The 19,421-nt window shown below is 43.4% G+C and overlaps 1 protein-coding gene across 5 annotated transcripts in view; it reads right to left on the reverse strand.

The window, feature by feature from the left end:
- Window positions 1-5,252: 5,252 nt before the first annotated feature.
- SLC20A2 (solute carrier family 20 member 2) overlaps window positions 5,253-19,421 on the reverse strand; it is a 57,175-nt gene continuing 43,006 nt past the window's right edge. For 3 of the 5 annotated variants that reach the window (XM_053975702.1, XM_053975701.1, XM_053975703.1), the window contains exons 9-11: window positions 13,366-13,551; window positions 12,557-12,641; window positions 5,253-6,919 (exon numbers count right to left, since the gene is read on the reverse strand). In XM_053975702.1, the coding sequence (XP_053831677.1) occupies window positions 6,755-6,919; window positions 12,557-12,641; window positions 13,366-13,551 (436 nt within the window). In that variant the 3' untranslated portion in view covers window positions 5,253-6,754. Of the gene's footprint in view, window positions 6,920-11,967; window positions 12,053-12,556; window positions 12,642-13,365; window positions 13,552-19,421 lie in introns of all 5 variants that reach the window. The other 2 variants (XM_053975704.1, XM_053975705.1) reach the window with 2 other exon arrangements.

Raw genomic sequence — 19,421 nt, forward strand, 5'->3', positions numbered from 1 at the left:
GAAAAATAGCTGCTAAATAATGATAGCAGAAAACCCCTACAGCCATTTTCTCAATTAAATTAAGTGGAAATTTAGTCCTTCAGTACTGCTTCTGAAACTGGCTGAGCAGAATAAGAGCAAGCACCCTGATGGCTTGGAGGATAATGAGAGCAGGAGAAAGACTGCTCAACTGGCTCTGTGACTATCTCTCTATGCTCCCCATTTGAAAAGTCAGTGGCCACCTCTGCCCTAGAGCTAATATTGGCATGAGAAAAAACCAACAGATTGCTAGTTGAATATACTCTAACAGAGGCTCCTTAAAGCTGGTGAATTTTGAGAAAGGCCATTAGCACTCTGTACCAATGTTCCTCTTCTGGTTTTGTATCAGCAGCTTGTGTTTCTGCCATTATTTGTTTGTCTCAGCCACAACCTCTTGATCTCTGAAGGCTATTTTGGTATTGTTAGTATGCCCTTCCCACCTCATTTTTTTTTCTATCCTTTCTGTTTATCCTGGTACTTGTGCTTTTTATCAACACCATCTGCAAACTCCTCATATTTGTTACTAGTTCTTCCAAATTAAAATATTTTGTCTCTGTACATTCCTTTGCAAAGGGTATCCAGAGTAATTTTCAGTAACAAAGGAAATATCTTTATTTAATGCAACCTATCTGGAATGAAAGGCTGAAGCAAACAAGTAAGAAGTCTTTGCCATAATACATATGGCAAATAATATGAATCCAGGAGATTTTCTTCTAAACACATCTAAAAGCATTTACTCCAGCCTTCACTAAAGGAAGGGAAACTGCCTTAATTAACATTATTTGGGATAGGAATAGGAAGGACAGTGTTTTATGGAAGAGAACAGCCTGCAAGTTGATAAAGCCTTTTAACCTCTCTCTGCAGTGCTTAGAAACCTTAACCAAAATACATAAAAAGGTTTTTAGCCGAGATTTACATAACATAGCTCTCAAACTGTTGTCTCAAAGATTCGGGCCACAGATTTCTGCATCCAAATTGTTCTAAGTGCTTAGGAAAAAAAAAAAAAATCTAAACCTCTGGAAAGCAGCAAAAGCAGCACATGGCTGTGACCGAAAAAATCCAGGTGCAATCACCTTTGTCTACCATCCAAAGCTTGTCCACAGAACTGAATTTGTGACATTGTCCCCATAAAGTGACCAAGCTCTTCCTGGTCCTTGGGTCTAGCCTCAAGTTCCCTTTCTCCCTTTCACAATTTCCTGTGCCAGGTCCACATAGGTTTGGGTGTATTTCGAGCAGCACTTGACCCCAGCACTGACAGGCACTTTATCAGTGCAACAAAGCATCTCTGTTCTCATGGGAAACAGAAGCAGTCATCTGTCAGAAAGCAGCCAAGACTTACTGCAAGTTGTCATGCAAAGTCAGAGACTGAGAAGAGAGGAATTGTCAGCTTTACCTTGATAACCCCATGAGTGTGAAAGACATGTCACATGCAATTTCCATTACAGAGGTCATCGGGATTCCATGAGAAGCAAGAATGAGTGGAAAAATCAGGCATACAGAAAATTATTCAGACCAGAAACCTTGGGCAGTTGCAGGTGTGCCCATTTTCCATAGGAATTAAGAGGATTCTCAACATTGTCTCACAACATCAAGAGAAGAACATCCATTACAAAGTATATCAAGATACCAAGGTAACATTTTCAGATTAACCTTCCTATATTTTTTCCCCTCCAGCAAAAACAATGATAAATCTTCTCACAGTCAGAAAGCAGTTTTAGTATCATCCAGAAATGATTTAGTGCTTTTCCACTTAGAACCATCTTCCTGTTTCACATAAGAGCACCTTTCCCTGTCACTGGCAACTTGATCTGCAGGTACAAGCATCTTCTCCCTTTCTGCCAGGGGAAGGATATGGACTGGTGGAGTATCCCTAGTTAGTGAATGAAGTCAGCTTTCAGAGGCAGAGAACCCCAGCTGTCCTTACAGTGAGAGACCAGAACAAGCTCTTTAGCAGCAACTTGAATTCTGTAAGCTGCATGAGCTGCTCACAGAGCAAAGGTGCTGGCATGCACTGTGCCATCATGTGGGAAGATCCATCCAGGGTCTGACTGCAACTGGGCAATGAAGAGGACTGGCCATCAGCTGGACACCTGCCACTCCTTTTTTTCTTCCTGAAGCACAGCAATGAATAATAATCTACAGTAAATATTTGCACTGCAGTAGCACATGTCACATCCTTGAATTTAGGGTTTATCAGATAAGAAGTCATCTTCCTGAAGTTGGATGTTTAGTGTCAGCTGGGGCAGATGCAAGGAGCCACGAAACTCAGACATTGTTTGTGCTTGGTTTCCAGGCTCTGACTTTGTTTTGAAGCTGGCTGCAGTTAAGGAAGGAAACAAGCTTTTGTTATTTGCATTCACCTTCTCACAAAAAAAAAAACTCTGCACCTGAAAGCTGGTAACAGCACAGCATATTTTACAAGTTAAAAATACTATTTCACTTTGGAAAAATAATACCCTTTTGAAAACTGCAATTAGTTGAATAAGTGGTGTAATAGGCTTACAAAATTTTTCAGACCAATGCTACCCCTGGACAAAATGTTTGCTCATCAATACAGTGCTAAAATAGCACCACTGCAGAAGTTCAGTGATGCTTAAAAAAAAAGCCTAGTTTTAAGAACTCAAGTGACATACTAGTTACTCTTGCAAGCCAAGTAGAAGAAAAATCTTCTCGTATCAATCAGTATGAAAATGTAATTTAATTCACTGCAACAGTAATACCTTTTTCTCCTAGAACCTAAGATACTGGAAATTAAACTGAGTGTGCAATATTTAGTTATTTGTAATAACTAAATTACAAATAACTAAGTATTTGTATTTACAATTTTCACTTAGAAAGAGCACAGTCCACATTTTTGTTACGTATAATTCATTTTGTTCTTCTTTACTGCTTAGAAAAAGGAGGCTCACAAAACTTCACGTTGGCAATAACAATCTTACTCCAGTTCAGACTTCTTTGTGGTAACCAGCAGGTGGAGTCAATGCTCCATCAAACCAACCATTAGCGTCACTAAAGCAAGCGCCACAAAAGGAGGAACACAAAACCAAGGGTCCTTAAAGTTTAAAAAAAGAAACCCAAAACCAGAATAAACCACTTTCCCCATCATCTACCTTCTCTAGAGAAGGAAAATCAGGGGACACTAATTCAAACACTCTTCTGCCCTCCAAAACTGTGGGTCTGTCCATCAGCCTAATCTTGCAGTCCAGGAGCGCCTAGGTCCCCGGGCCTAGGATCGGAGATCTCACAAAGCAACCCAGGTCTCTCTACCACAAACAAAAGGCCCTGTGCCTTTGCTTTGTCCTGCCCCATGCACTCCCCACTGCATTTCCTGGCCTCTCTCACCACACATGTGCCCACAGGGAGCACTTAGAGACCAACTCCAGAACAAACCTCAGTGCCTGTGGCACAGGCAGATCTCCTGCTCCAAGGGATGTTCAGCCAGTCAGAGCAGTCATGAGCACACAGGGCACTCACCTTGGAGGTGGGAGACCAGCAGCAGGGAGCTGGCAAAACAGGGCTGCTCTGCTGGGGAGGACAGACCAGCATGCAAAGGTCACCATGCCACAGCAATTTCACCACCACAAAGCACTCTGCCAAGCAGCACAAGCAGAGCTAGTGGCAATAACACGTCCCAGCATCATCCCAGTGACCATCAGACATGCAAAGGCAAAGCAGCTCCCAGGGCAAACCATGAAATCTGGTAGTGGGGTGAAAGCTGGAGGCAGGAGGAGAGGAGAGGTTGATGAGGGTAATTAGTCTATTAGCACCTTCACACTGCCAGCTGGCTCTCCTCAGGCTGCTTTGAGACAAAGATTTACCGCTGGTCTATGAGGCCCAGTAGACACTTTGGTTTCTGAAATTCAGGCTGCATTTCCTTGGCTAAAACATTTTCTGCCTGTAAGAAATATTTCCATCAGCCTTCTGTCTCTCTTGCTTCCTGATCTGTTTCTTGTGTTCACTTTTCCTGCAGCGCCAGCAGCCTGTGCACACTTCTCCCCAGCACGCAGCAAGGTCTGCCTGGTGATAACCATGCTGTCCTGTGTCCTGCCCGGGAGGGCTGCAGCCCTGATGGCTGTGAACCACGGTGGGAAGAGCTCTGTCAGGGGACAGGGCAGCCCTGCAGGGCACCAAGATCCCGTGTCTCTGTCGAGGTCTATCAGCATCTGCTTGTTAAATGGGCCTTGGCTAAACAAGCTCAGCTCTCCAGCCCCACTGAGCTCCGATACTGCTGAAAAAATGCAAACCCCCCCACCCCAATATCTCTTGAGCTGAAACTAGACCTATTTTGATTGCTGCCTGAACAGAGGGAGTTTTAATTGTGCCCATATTTGCACCATGTTTCAACAGTTGTGCAGACTCTGCTTCTCTGAGGCAGCAAAGGACACCTCTGTGGTGTGAAGAAAGCCGCTTTGGATTTTCCACCTCCCTCCACATTGAAGGTTATTGTAGCTGGGCAGGAGTATTTCGGAGATGCTTCCTTGCCAGCCATTTCCCTCACAGCAGTTTTATTTATATATGTGTGTGTTGACAGACACCCAGCTGTGTGTGCTGGGGGATTATCACATACACTCAGAGCTGGCACAACGCTCTGCATGCTGCCTGTGTCTGGCAGGGCTGCGTCCCTGCCGCTGGAGTGAGAGAGCTCTGGTTTGTCTCTGTAGATAAAACAAGGTGGGAAGCTGCTGGGTCACTGGGCAGGCATTTATTTATGCAAGTGCTAAGATAAGGTGAGCTCCTCCACCCTCTTCTGCAGGTCCCAAATTTTCTGTGTGCATTTACTGACTGCTCTGGTCATTCAGCTGCTGCCCACCAGTCCCACCCATTTGCCAGCACTATTTATACCACAGCTCTAGTGTTTCAGAGGGGTTGGAAACTGAGCACCTCGGTGCCATGGCAATAGGGATGCTTCCAGAGCCCCAGAAAGAGCCAGAGTGAGGGAGGCAGTTGGAGGCAGTGAGTGCCCAGGGAATGTGTCTGAAGCAGCCCACAAGCTCCCAAAGCTCGACGGAGAGACGCCTGTGAGCCAAGCCCGGGCAGAGCGAGGGCTGGGCACTGGGGCTGCCAGGACAGCAGGAGGAAAAGGGAGGTTTTGTCAGCGCCAACAGAGCATGGTTTGATCCCACTGACCACAGCAGACAAAGGACAAAGGATGGCAGATGCCAAGGAGTAGGCTTTAACTGCCTGGGGAGCCTTCCCATTACAGCTGAGTAACACTCCAAAAACGCAAGAGGCAGTTACAGGGGCTGTTTATCTTTTTATTATAAATTTGGTATGAATGACCAATGGAAAAATCACAATGGAGTACCAAGAACATTTTATCAAAATTTTAGCAGCATTTAAACAGTAATAGATTCCCAACCTCCTCTGGGCACCCCTTGCCCTTTGCCTCCCACGCATAAATCAGTAACCTTCACTCAAATGTGCTTTCCAAAGGCATGCAGGGGATGTAGCTGGCCATTTTCCCCTGAGCTGCTGTGAAAAAAATCTCATCCCAAATGCTGGTTACCATTCAACCTCCATCCACACAGGGCCAGGCTCCAGTCCCCTCCTTGCTGTAGGTGGCACAGCAGGAGGCTGGCTGGCTGTGGCTGGGATGGGACTTGCCAGGGAGAAGGCAGCACCTGCTCACATCCTCCCCTGCATGGATCAGCACTCCTGTGGGCGCCCATTTACCTCCAAGCACAAAGCCAGGGCTGAGCCCTCTCCCGCCTGCTGCTGCCCTTCACTTCTGTATGCGGGGGTGCCGTGCACTCCACGGCCCCGCTCCTGTACCTGAGAGTGTGTGCTTGTGTCTGGATGGAGAGAAGGAGGGAGGCTGATGGTCTGTCTCCCGCAGGAATCGAGAGCAGGGCGACCAGGAGCTGAGACTTGAAGGGGAAAGGTAGAAGGTGAGCAGTGAGATACTCAAGTATCAACCCACAAAATGAAGTCAGTCTACTATCAGCTAATGTGGAGAGCCATGGGCTGCCTACTAAGTACGAGAACTAATTTTTTGTGTGCGCTTTTTTTTTTTTAAGTTACATTAAGACATGAACAGTACTACGCCAGCCTCACTGGCCGGAGCTTGGTGAAACGTTGAATCAGAGGTGGGGAAACACAACACACGTGGAGACAACATAAAATCGGCAAGCTATTCCCCTGCTTCTTTGGTACTTCCTAAACTTTCTTATCCAAAATATATAAGGGAAATGCACCATTTAAAAGTTACTGTTCATAAGTATTTACACAGCCATAACCATCACGCTATGATACACGAAAATCAACATGATATGAATGAAGTTATTTTATGAAAAGCACTTCTGCACATTTTATTTTGTTCCAGTATCTTAATAGCTTTAAAAAAGTCATGTATTACGCAGTCCTGTACCTCGCTTCTTCTTATATCAAATGGACAAGAAACATTTCCTAATCCATACTCTTCTTCAAAAGATTAAAAAATAGCCACCAAAATGATACACTATGTACAAATTTTACTAAATATTAAGTTCTAGGCAATTATTTTCACCCCACTGATGATATAACTTAGGTATTGTTACCTACTATATGCATATATATTTCTTTAATATATAAGAAATGGCACCACATCACCATGTCACCAATATGACACATTGTTATGTACAGTAGATAAGAAGTTAGGTATGGAAGATGGATCCTCTCTGACTGCTTCTTTCACGGGAACACTTCTCCCATCGGTAGTAGCTCAGCCATTTCCCCTTTTCCCAGCAGAGGAAGCTCCTCAAATGTAAGGCAGGATCCCGTACATCAGCAGTGCCATCACGCCGGCGCTGAACAAGCCGGCCACCGGCACAGTCACAAACCAGGCCAGGAAGATGTTGCGGAAAAGGCGCCAGTCGACGGCTTTCTTGGAGCGGATCCAGCCGACGGCCACCACGGAGCCAACCTTGGGAGCGTGGGGAAGAGAGAGGGAGACAAGGTGTGAGGGGTAGGTCTGAGCACCTGTAACATGCCCACGGCCACACCAATGCCAGTCAGCTGATACCAAGTGATGCTCTGACATAAAGAAGCCCCTGAGGATGACAATGGTGCTGTGCTGGTGTGATGGCAGGAGGATGACACTTTCAGGGTACTTAAACCTTTGTTTTTCAATGTTGTCCTATTTTTCATGGGTCTTGGGGTCAGCCAAAGGCAATAAAATATGTTGGTGAGTTTTTCTCTGCCCTGCTAACTCCTACATGAACCTTCAGAGCAACTGAGGCAGCCCTCCACCTGACTCAGTCCACAGGGGAGAGAGCAAGTGTCCAATGACTCTGGCCTGATTGCAGTTTAAATCAGGAAAACACCAGGAAAGCTGTTTTTAAGGCTCTGCTGGAGAGCATTGCATGGGGCAGGCCAGGACAGCAAATATGGTTCCTATCCCACCTGCCTGTCCTCTTGCTGGTTTAGGATGCCCTGCCTGTTCACCCAGCCCCTGCCCCTGCCCCTGCACAGCTCTGTGCAGCACCCTGTGCAGCTCACAGCCCAGCATACAGCGCTGACTCAAAACACCACATCCATATTCCAATACTGCAGGCTACAAACAGGATGGCAGTGGCAAGGTAAAAGCAGCTGAGCCCACCCTGTGGAGTGATGGTGGCTTGGCAGGGGGCAGAAAGGCAATGCAGGCTTAGACCCAGTACATCAAACCCATCAATCTGAGCCCTGTGAGGGAAATAAATTCTTCTGGACCAGCTAGCCAAGAAAAGCATCCAGAACTAAAATCTTGTCTTGCAGACAAAGGCACCAGACTATATGGGGTACACTAACTGTTCAGATACCAAGAGGATGGTGGGGAATGGATAAAACACCAAGATATCCTTCAAAGACACTACTACCAGGGCAGCTGTGTAGGTCAGTGGTTTTGTAGACAAAACCACACTGTGTTATGGGCAAAGCTGCAACCTTTTCTTCCTTCAAAGGTATTTTCAGTTCATAAGCTCAGGTATAAACCCAGCATATCAGTTTTTAAGAAAAAAAAACTGGACTGAGAAAAACATTTTCAATGAAAAATGACACAAAAATATCAGAAAGACTACATTTTCTTTCTGCCCTGGAAGTGCTTTCCATGCTGTTAGCAAAAACAGTGTAAGTCTATTCGAAGTGCACAGTAAAGCAGAAAGAAATGTGGAAGAAATATCCTGTTTTGAAGGTAAGGAAACTCCAAGACACAGCTGGACATGTGCTCCCTGAAGTGCCATCCCTGCCTCCCTGCTTATTTTCTTAATGGGCGTATCAGTCCCTGCCTATAGATCAAAAGATGGGCTGCTCCCCTTGCACAGAGCCAGGAAAATGATACATGCCAGGAGTACAGGGAATCAGGGAAAGATAGCATGGGGATACCAAATCTGCATGTTTTGCTAACACCTGTTTAGCTTCTAACTACTGCTTAACATTTCTTTTCAGAGAAGAGTTACTTCTGGAAGACCCTGTAACAGAACAAGGGAAAACTAAACTTGATATTCTATGACCAATAAGTCCTCTGTTGAAAGTTTGACCCAATAAGGATATCTGTTTGATAATATTTCATCTGAATACTCCTGGAGTGAACAATATGCTGTTCTGCAATTAGGAGGCATAAGTGTATTTAGGAGGTGGAGGCATATCTAGGTGAAGAGGAACCCAACACTTGTGACTACATCAAAGCATTAACCCGAGGAAACAGCATTTGGGTTTTCAGCAGCTCAGCTGTTAGGCTCAGCTTTACATTTTGTGTGTCCTCAGCATCTGTCTGTCATGCTTGCAACAAGAAGGATTACTTATTGAGCAAGCCTGCAGTCTACATACACTAATCTCCGAGTCCTTCCTGGATTTTAAATGGTATCAGCAATGATGGCATTGGCAATCTGTTTTAAACATTATTAAAGTTTAGTTTATTAATAGTGATTTTTGATGGACTAGAGGTTAGGAGAGTAGCTAATCCTTGGGTGTAGGCACACTACACCTTCTGTAGAATTTCAGATGGTATCTACTTTGAGACTGGTTTGAAACCAGTGCAGTTTGCCTTCAGTATGCCCTGCTTAAAGCATTACAGAAATGCTTTTGGTTCTCTTGTTCCTGTGCAATGCTGTATAATAAGAATACAGAACATGATAATTCAATCATAGCAATGGAGAATATTTTTCAAAACCGCAAAATCATAATAGCAAAATGGAGCTGACAGAATGACCTCAGCAAAGTCACTTTTGCAGAGAAAAAGCATTTAACTGCTGCACTCTAGTTTTATCTGTACATGAACACACTCGGTTACAGCTAAGAAATGCTTATTTCTAAATCTCCAATCTGAGAACAAATAACAGGCACTCTAAGACTCAATATGATCATTTGCCCACCTGGGCAGCAGAAAGGGAAGGTATGCATTCACACCACACTGGCTTTTCAGTGCTAAATCCCAGAGGTTGAACAGGTACAGCCAGAGCAATGTGGCTACTGCATTCAGACCCACAAATTCCTTTGGAGGCTCAAAAGATAGAGTCTTTCCTACAAGCCCTCTTGACTTTGAGGCTTTCAAGGGTCTTTCCTCTCCCCCTTGGACCTGTTGCAAAGACGAAGGTACAGTTCAGGCTCTCAGCAGGCACTGAGAGTGAAAAAGCTGCTTGGCCATAGATGTGGGACAGGCACATCGGGGGGTGACCACCTCATGTAGAACAAAAGCTCTGATTTAGGACCAAAGGCAGGTCCTGACCTGAGAGGGCTTGACAAACCTTCCTCAGAAGCTAAATGCTTTTATTCCTGCCAGCAACCTCTAGTTTGCTACCACATCTGCTACAAGATCTGAAAACTGCTGCTCAGAGCTTCATACTTGGTCTCCATTTTTCATTACAGTCTACTGTTTCACGTCAAAAAGGTTTCCCTCCACCTCATCTGTTTCATGCTGCTCCTTATTTGCCATCAGTTTATCCAGCTGCTGCACATTCAGTTGACTGACACCCCTCCAGTAGGGCCTCCACTCAAGCAAATGCTATTTTGCAGTGGAGCAAACTGAGGAGAAGAATAATTCCCAATCCTTGATGCTGGAGGCTCAAGATTAGGCTCACCTCAAACCTGTTTTCTTTTGGATTTCTAAGGCAAAATAATTTTTCTGCTGATTTTTAAGAAGGCATTTTTGACAGCAGTGGTTGACAGCAGTTTCAGCGAGGCATTTTCACATGGAGCAAATGATATTTAACAATTCTTTTATTCCTTCCCTGGGCCCTTGAAGAAAACAAGGAATATAAGAATACATCAGTTACAAGTGTTTGCTTTATCTTGTGCTGCTCACTTAGGATCTTTCAACTCAGGATCTCATTTTGCTGAAACACCGAGTCAGTTATAATAATATGACATCCCTGGAACAGTCTAATCCTATTGCAAAGTGGATCTTCCCATTAAGAATGATCCATCTAATGAGATACAGGGAGCAGACACAGACTAACCACATTAGCTGCTTTTATGGAAGTATTTTTAAAAAAGAACTCTTTTGCTCTGCAGTTAGAAAAGACCAAGCTTTTAGCTGCATTGAGTGAATGAATACCCCTCTCATTAGCTTCTGGCTTCCAAGACATTTTCTTTTTAAATTCAGTCTATTTGTTTGGACCAAAGTATGTTTTCTCTTTTACAGCAGTTGGCTAGAAGTGTTTCAGGCACGCAACTGGGATAATCAAAGCTGTATTATTCTCCCTGGCAAATTCTTCATCATGCATTTAATATACCAGTCAGCCTAAAGGGAGGTGGTTTCAGGCTAGCATTTTTAGAAGTGGATTACATTGTTATTATTTTTTCCCTCCCTGCTTGATTCAGAGGAACCAGAGTTCTGTCAATGCCAGGAAATCTGAACAGCCTTTCAGAGCAGCTCAGTCTTGGCTGCTCCTCAAAGAGCACCAGGGTAGAAGAAATAAATGATTTTGCAATAGAGGAAGGCTTTCTGAAGAAATGGTTTGCACTAGAAAAAGGCCAATTGAACCAACTTTGGGCATTTTGTAGGATGTGTGGATTTCATTGACTCTTTTACTGGAAAGCAGGTCAATGTCACAGGCAAGGCTGCCAGGCTTCTTGCCAGCCTGCCTGCCATGCCATGGAGCAGTTATCCCCGGAAACCTGCCTGTCCCAGCCCAGCCCAGGGCTCCTAGGTCCCCAGGGTGCAGCAGTGAATCCTACAAGGACTGTCTTTTTTTAGGGCTTGGTCTTGGCGGCGTGCAATGACGTCCCCAGAGGGACTGCCATTCTGGGGTCTATGATTTTGAAGGGGCTTCCCCACATCCTGCCAGAGGGTGAAAGAAACAAACAGCTCTGCATGTCGAGGAGCTTGAGAGTCCATGGAGAAAGAAAGGAAAAAAGATGGGGTATTTGACCTGAGAATTTCCCAGGGAACAAAATTCCAAATTCCCATTTTGTTCTTCCAGAAGTGTAAATGTCCACATGCTCCCTCATGTCTACAAGCTATTTAAATGTCTTAATGACACAATTAAATTGTGCTCATTACCCAGCCTGTATCTATACTACAAAGTGCTCTTTAACAAAAAAACCCAAGAAAGAAATTTACCTTGTTCAAAGGACTAATTACAAGGGCCAGATTCTGTATTACAATGCACAAAAGTGAGGACAAGTTGGTTGAAAAGAAGAGAGACATTAAAATATTAGCTTAATGATGTAGCACTGTTTTTCATACAGGTGGTTTTAAAATACACGTAACTGGGTTCACACAGACTACGAATCTACATTATTGTAATATGTCTATATTAGTTCAATACAACCATGTAGGGGTGAAAGACAGTCCAGACTTTTGTGCAATTAGCTATAATGCTGACTTTGCTTGGCTCTACTGCCTTTGAAAGTGGGCCCCGTTATTTTGCGGTCACAGTTTGCAGGGCATGGCACAGTGAAGGCAATCTGCAACAGTCGGTATCTCTCCCGGATTTTGTTATGTTTTGTCCTAGTGATGTGATTTACTGATAGTATCACTGCAAACTCCAATACCTTGCAATGGGTGGAGCTTATTGGAATACCCACATTTGAGGCTACAAGTACCGTTAGCGCACACATTACTTCAATGCAAAATCCACTGTGAAGAAATAAAAAAAAAAAAAAAAGACAGATGGAAAACTTGTAGTAAAAGAGTTATATGCAGGAAATCCCATGCCATGCACTTATCAAGAAAGTCAAGTATAAATGATGAATGATGCGCAGCCTCTGAACAAGGGAGAAATGTTACCCAACCAGGTTCAAATGGCACCGTCAGAGGAAACCAGGCTCTTCCTCGCAATCGTTTGCTTTAAAATTGAGGTCAGGCTTTTGTAAGCGCTAGTTTTCTTCACCAGCAGCTATGGAGTTTATTCTGTGGCCAATTCCAGTAACTTTACTGTGACAACTCCAACGCATTTTCTGGAAGCCTGATTACATTCCCACGTTGCTGGCATGACCAAGACATGCTAATGCACCCCTACCTAACCATCCCCTGTCAGTGGCTGTTTTCTCTTCACCGTGCCATTACCCCTGGCTCGAGCAGCACAGTTTTAAGATGAATAGTCCAGACTGCCTTGACTGCAGTCGCTGGGCAAAGGCATACCTTGCAGTGTGTAGTACTGACAGGAAGTCCAACATTGGAAGCTACCACAACTGTGAACGCCGAAGCCAACTCAATAGTGAATCCACTGCGGGAAGCATAAGAAAACACTTCACAATCACTCTTTGCATCAGCTCGGACTGATACCATGCAGCGTGCCAAAGTCTTACCCGTTTCTTCTTTCGACTGTTTTATCTCCAACTGATTTTTGCCATGTGAGTAAGTTAAGAGAACAAGAAAGGGCTGAATAATGGGAACGGCACAGGCTAGTCATCTGCAGTACCCCGTCTGCATGGCTCATTGCGTCAAAGACCTTCACTACTCTACGCTGCGGTGAATCGTTCCTAATTAGTAATTCAGTTAAGCACCAGCAGAGGTCGAGTATGCATTAAAGACAAAAATTACCGTAATGAATACATATGGGTTTAATGGTCTCAAGCACACCGGGAAAGCCACTGTAATGTTGCCATTTCCAAATGAACCTTCTACCACGCTAATTAGGTAATCAGCAGAAGACTGCTGTCTGTCCATGCAGACCTCTATGCCGTAAACACATTCAATATTACAGGGTTATCTTTTTTCCTTTCTCTCTTTCTTTTTCTTTCTTTTTCTCATGCTTTCTTTTTCTCCTTTTTTGCTTATTTCTTTCACTTTTTTTTTAGAAAGACAGAGAAGTCAAAGCCAGGTTATCATTAAAATCAAAGCACAGCAAATCCAGCAAACTGCATTACAAACTAAATACTGGAGCAGCAATTTCTCAGATTGCCTCACACACAAAGTTCACACAACCACAATGACACCTGTGGACCTACCTCGATGGTGTGATTGGAGTGAGGTCTTTACCCATAGTCTGGATAACTCTTCTTCCCCAGACCCAGAGGCCCACACAGATCCCAACACCTCCATAGAACAGCAGCCAGATGGGAGTCGATGCTTCCTGCATTACGGCACCTTGCTCGTAGATAAGCCAGAGTGCGACGAGGGGACCAATGGCATTGCTGGAGAAACAGAAACGTGTCACCTGAGTCACAAAAATGCAGAGAGTTGCCTTGAAAGAATTCTCTTCTTTTCTGCATGATTTTTCTTCATCATGGGTGTATCACTACTCCAACTTGATCCTACAAGATCAAGTACCTTTCACCTTTTCTCCCTTGGAAAGGGTACAGCAGGCGACTCTTATCATGTTGCTTTTTCAGTTGTCACTTCTTCACTGATAACTAGAGCAAGGCCTGAAAGCAATCTCTCTTTTACAAATAGTTTCTTTTACAAATGTCAGAGTCAGTAGTACCTTGTTATGTCTGTTCTGTGACAAAAATCAGTATTTTCAGTACTGCACTGAAGCTATCTCAAAATTTACCAATTCAGGACTTGTATCTTTAAAATTCAAGTATCAAATTAGGTCTTTTTGTCAAAGAAGGGAAAATAATGAACAAAATTACCATCACAGACAAGAATATAGAAATATTATCTAGTTTGACAGCCTGTACCATTCGGGGTATGATCTGAATGCAGCTGGAAAGGTGATATAGACATCTTCAAAGGTGTTGTAGAGTGAGTTGGACTGGATCAGAGAGGAGCCTTTGGTTACACAGAGCTGGTGTAAGCCCTTTTTGCTGCTACTATCTGGAAAAACATTGGAAGTCAGCAACACTGAAGTCCCCACTCTTAACGCAGGTCATCTGATACTGGTGTCTGGAGTCAGACTTCTGACTCTGTTTATTCTAAAAAAGCATCAAGTTTCTAGACAGAAACTTCTAGCTAGAAGAAAAGTTGAAAACCAATATCCAATTACTTTGGAAGCCTAAATACTAAAAAGCAGATAAGAATTTCAACATCCCTTTTGTTTTCAGATCTTTTAATAAACCCAGTAGCTGCTTGCCTTGCTGAGCAACATTTATTCACCACCCAAAAAGCATAATTAATGAAGCAGTGCTATATTTATGTCTAAATAATCATGAGAATATCGGAACAAACCTGACCAATGTCATTCCAAAAATCTGAAAACTGTCAGGGAAGCTCCCCTCTTTGTAAACCAATAGGAAAGCAGGTCACAGTGAGCACCACAGGCAGGACTGACAGCCATGCTCACCCTGGAGCCAGGACCTGCTAAATTTAGTTCCTGGTTCCACTCCAAAGCACACAGATGGAGTAAGGGCCAGTTTTAATGTCAAATGTTGTGCAAACCAGGCCACTGCATATGCCAGTTAATAATTTCCTTGAATCTCGTCTTTACCAGATATGAGGTGCCAGGAGCTGAGTGGTGATTGCCAAGAGACAAGGGTCACCAGCAGTGCAAAGCTGGCACATCTCAGCAACACGAGACCCTCCTGCTTTCATCTGGCCCCTGAGAAATTGAGCTCTGAATCCTGAAAAGTGATCCTGAAGCAAAGCAATAAGAAAACACTTTTCCCTCATAAACACACACAGCAACATTCAATCTGCGAGGGAAACGAAAATAGTTAAAAATGCTCTTTGCTATAAAAAAAAAGAATTACTAATTGTTATGGATTTTGAGAAAGATCCTGAAAATAAATTAGTGAGCTAACATGAATAATAAAATCCAGTGGATTTGAAGATGCTGGGCAGTACAATGAAGAACTAAAGACTCTAAATAAAGAGTTATTTCCACTAACTAAAACACTTTAAAATTCTGGTCTGATACTGTGCCCAAGTAAACATTCAATTTGTTCAGTTTTGGAAGGACAGTATGTGAAAAGTCCTTAGGACCTAAATGCAAAAATTATTTTACTTCCATGCAAGAAGAGATAATTGACTGAAGCACTTCTAATATTTTGAAATCAACCTGAAACTGCTTTTCCAGTGTTTTCAGGTATGGATTAAATTACTTGCACATTTAAATGTCTTCTTGGGCACAGAAAAAGGAAGGTAATTCAATGTACAATGGTACATGAATAAACTGATGGATGCTGAAGGATGGATAAAGGCAAATAATACATTGATCAGATGAATAAGGGCAAAACTGATCATCCCTTTTTATAGTGCTGTATGACATGGAAAAAAAACTTCCCTGTTGAAAATAACAGCCACATTTGGAGTGAGCTCAGGCACCGATTCCTGACTGTTCTGAAGAGATTATGCATACGTATTTGTCAATCCCAATGTAAATGAAAAGGCAGAAAAGGCTTCCAAAACTGCAGCAGCAAACTATGCTCTTCCATATCAAAACCCAGTTTTAATTATTTGCAAGTACTACACCTCTGTGAATCAACAAAGCTTAATCCTTGAGGAAAAGGTTCTTATTTGTGGCAAGGGAAGACAAGCCAAAACTCTGCCAACTTATGCTCAGCCTCAGAGAATCTGAGTGGCTGATTCTGTCCAATAGATCAGAAGAGGTAACACTGCTGCCCACAGAGGCAGCATTTCTGATACCTCCCTGTAAGAAAAGAAAGCCAAACAGCAGTGGAGGTGTTGATGATAGGCTTGGAAAGGTAAAAAGGTAAAAACTAACCTCATTTTCTTTTTTGGGTGTCTGCATCACTGGTTATCTATACCAGAGGGACATTTTTCCTCTCATGTTCAATGTGACTTAAATGTTCAGCTCTTAGGGATAGTGGCATCTCCCAGCCTGAATATCTGCAAGTGGCTACAAACAGCAACAACAGTGGCTTGAATCTAGCACCATAACAGCTTTCCAAGGGGTTCCTTCAGCTTCTAGACTTGTTCAGGAGGTGCAGTCCAAGGGGCTTGTGGTATCAATGCTCCCTATGCCAATGGGAAACAGCTCAAGAAAAAGCTGTTAGGCCTGTCCCACCATGAAACTGCCAAAAGCTCTCAGCAAATGGGTCTGACTCAGGCACTGCAAAGACTATGATCTTGGTTCTGCCCAAAGGTAGAAGACAACCACTCCCAACAGCATAGTAAGAGAGGGTAAGAGAGAAACAACACATTAAAAAAACCCCAGCAACAAAAAAGGCATTGTTAGATAAGAGAGTTTGCTTAACAGATGTCTCCTACAGCTGAGTGACTAACCAGATGAACCACAAGGACACTGGCTAGACTGGGATGTGGCTTTCAGAGTATTTCCCACTGGGTCTAGCTCATTTGATTCAAGACATGACTAGCAGGAAAGCAGACCTCAAATCTTCCATGCATTTGGCTAAGACTCATTTCACAACTCTATTTTCAAGAAGTTATTTTCTCTTACTCTCCCACACAGGTTTCTACTTACCTTAACTAACTCTCCTTTGTGCTGGAGCTCCACATCTTATCAATGGTAGTTTAGAAAAGAAAAAAGCCTGAGATGGTCACACAGGGGCTCTGAACCCCCATTCACTTCTATCTACATGTAAAACTACCCTCAGGTTCCTATGAAACTGAAGTGCTTCAGAGAATTTGCTGTATTATCTAGCTATTGGTTTTAAAACAGAAAATAAGCTGCTCCTGTCATGGTATTACTTTAATTTTGCACACCTAATACACACTTTCCCACTGAGCACAAGGGGGTGGCCAATAGGAGTTAATTTTAGGATGAGTTATAAAATGTTATGGCGTAAGAAGCCCATCTCCTGAGTCTGCCTGCTGCAAAATGTATTCTCCACATCCAGCACTTTTCCCCACCTCTGCTGGGCTCCCCCAGCCCCACAGGGCACAGGGCTTTGCAGCTGGGGTGCTGCACAAGGGGCTGTTTGCCTTCCCTGGAGCTGCAGCGCAGGGTTTAATGCCGCCCACAGCAGTACTTGCACTGGCAGATGTGCTCCATGGTGGCTCACTGAAGGGCTGCTCCCTGGGTCTGAAGCGCTGCCTGACCCTTGCAATGGTTTTGCCGGCGCTCTCGATTAACGTGAATTGGCACAATTCTCTTTTTCTGCTTGCTTGTGCCAGTTTAGAATCTGTCACACAGTATTTATAAAACTGTTGTGAAAGATAGCATTTGACAGTGAATCTGAACTATAAATAGAGCTGGCTTCTCCTCTCCCCTGTAAGACAGATAGTATTACCAACAAAAATAACCACCCCATATTCAGCTATCATGAGACAGGCTTAGAAATGACAGTTTCCCATGCACAATCACACACACAAGCAGAAAATTTTAGGTACCTTTCGGTCACAAGTCCAAGACCTTCTCTGGAGGAATAAGGACCAACATTTTTTTTTTTTTTTAAGTAAGAAGTAAGGGGCTTTTTCCCAGTAGTTCAGCCATCAGCTGAATGCTCTGTGGCCAAACCCCATCAAACTTGTCGTAACATGTTATGAAGTTGCAACATTGCTATTCCCTTGCTGTTGTTTGAGGGGAGTAGTGAGGTGCTCAAAAAGAAAATCTAACTGTATTTGAAAACTACACTCTGAATATGCTTTGTGAATAATGTATAGACTCCTTGATGACCATGCTTAGATTCTCTGCTGCCTGAAAACGGAGATTTCTTTTTAGCCACTTTTTCTAGTTGAGTGAAAGAACCTTGAAATGTACATTATCACAAACTAAAGCTGAATGACAAGCAAAACAGCCATCTGAGAATTCTGTATTAGGTGTCCAATATTACAAGTACAATTACAAAATGTCCAGCCACTTGACTATTTCCCAAACTAGGATTTCACAAACAAACCTTCCACTGGGAAAATCAGTGGGATGATATTTCTAAATAGGCTGCAGTTATGCCTTGAGACATCACCCAGCTGAGCAAGAGTGAAAGAAAGATACTCCAGGAAAAAAACAGGAAAACAACATGCTCTATTCTCCAAGGATATCAGATAATCAGGAGAGTTTTAGCCTACTTCAAAAAACTGGACAGCCTTGAAATAGTGCATCTACCACAGCACAATAAAAGTGTGTCAGAGCTGTGCCCTGTGAAATGCAAGCTTTGGGTGTGTTAATGAGTCAGGGGGGACATGCTTTTATTTCTGCAGCTCATCTCTGTGTCCTGCAAATACTGGCCCTGAAACCCCACCTCCCTGCATCCTGGAGGGTTGGGTCTGTGCCCACCAGCATCAGCTTTTTCCCTGGCAAGCCCAGCCATGAGCCCTGCTCACAGAGGGATGGGGAGGGATTCCCATGCTCACTGGAGACCTCATTTCTTGCTGCTCTTCTCTGACTTGCCTGCATGGCACTACAAAAGGTCCTGTACGTGCAAAATTAAGGACAGAAATGAAGATTCACATCTACTTGGGGCACAGGCTGGACTTATAGGATGGAGTGTTATTAAAAAGGGAAGAAATCAGAAATCAAGCTTCCCCCACTAAATATAACAGACAGATTAGCTTCCTAAATATTCTAAGTGATCTTGACTGCAGCTCTCAGGGAGGAAATAAGAAATACCTGTTTTGTAATCCAGCCTTACTATAGCTCCTTTAGACTCCTTATTTAGCCAAGAGGCTGAATCCCACTAAGCTCTCCATGTGCAGTGAGATACTGGCAATGTTCTGGCCCTTCCCTCCTTTAATCCCATTGCCTTTACTTTAGGAAGAGGGGGAAAAGGTGAATCCTACTGCTGTTTGTGTGCTCTTACCTAAAACTCCAGTGAAATCTGTATGAAGGTGAGAGGAGAAAGCTCTTCTCCATGTATTTTGGGCAAGTACACATTTCCTAGTTTCTCAAACTGTTTTGCTTCAAAATGAATTCCCTATCTGGTAGCAGTCAGCTTCCCTAAAACCACTGAAAGAATGCGTAGAAATATATTTAAAATATCAAATATTTTTACTGTAGTTCTGAAATTGTTTTAAATCCTGCTGTCAGTAATGTAGCCTATATTGTTTAGATAATGACAGGCATTCTTTCTCAAACTTGTGCCATAAATCTATATGACATTACCTGCAGACTCTAAGTCCAATGACCCTTTTTTCCTCATATCTAAGCATGAATACGCAAGGGGAGTCCTGAAGTCCTCCACAGGAAATTTAATTAGAGCAGACA

Source organism: Vidua macroura, chromosome 4 (assembly GCF_024509145.1).
Source record: "Vidua macroura isolate BioBank_ID:100142 chromosome 4, ASM2450914v1, whole genome shotgun sequence".
Classification (NCBI taxonomy): domain Eukaryota; kingdom Metazoa; phylum Chordata; class Aves; order Passeriformes; family Viduidae; genus Vidua; species Vidua macroura.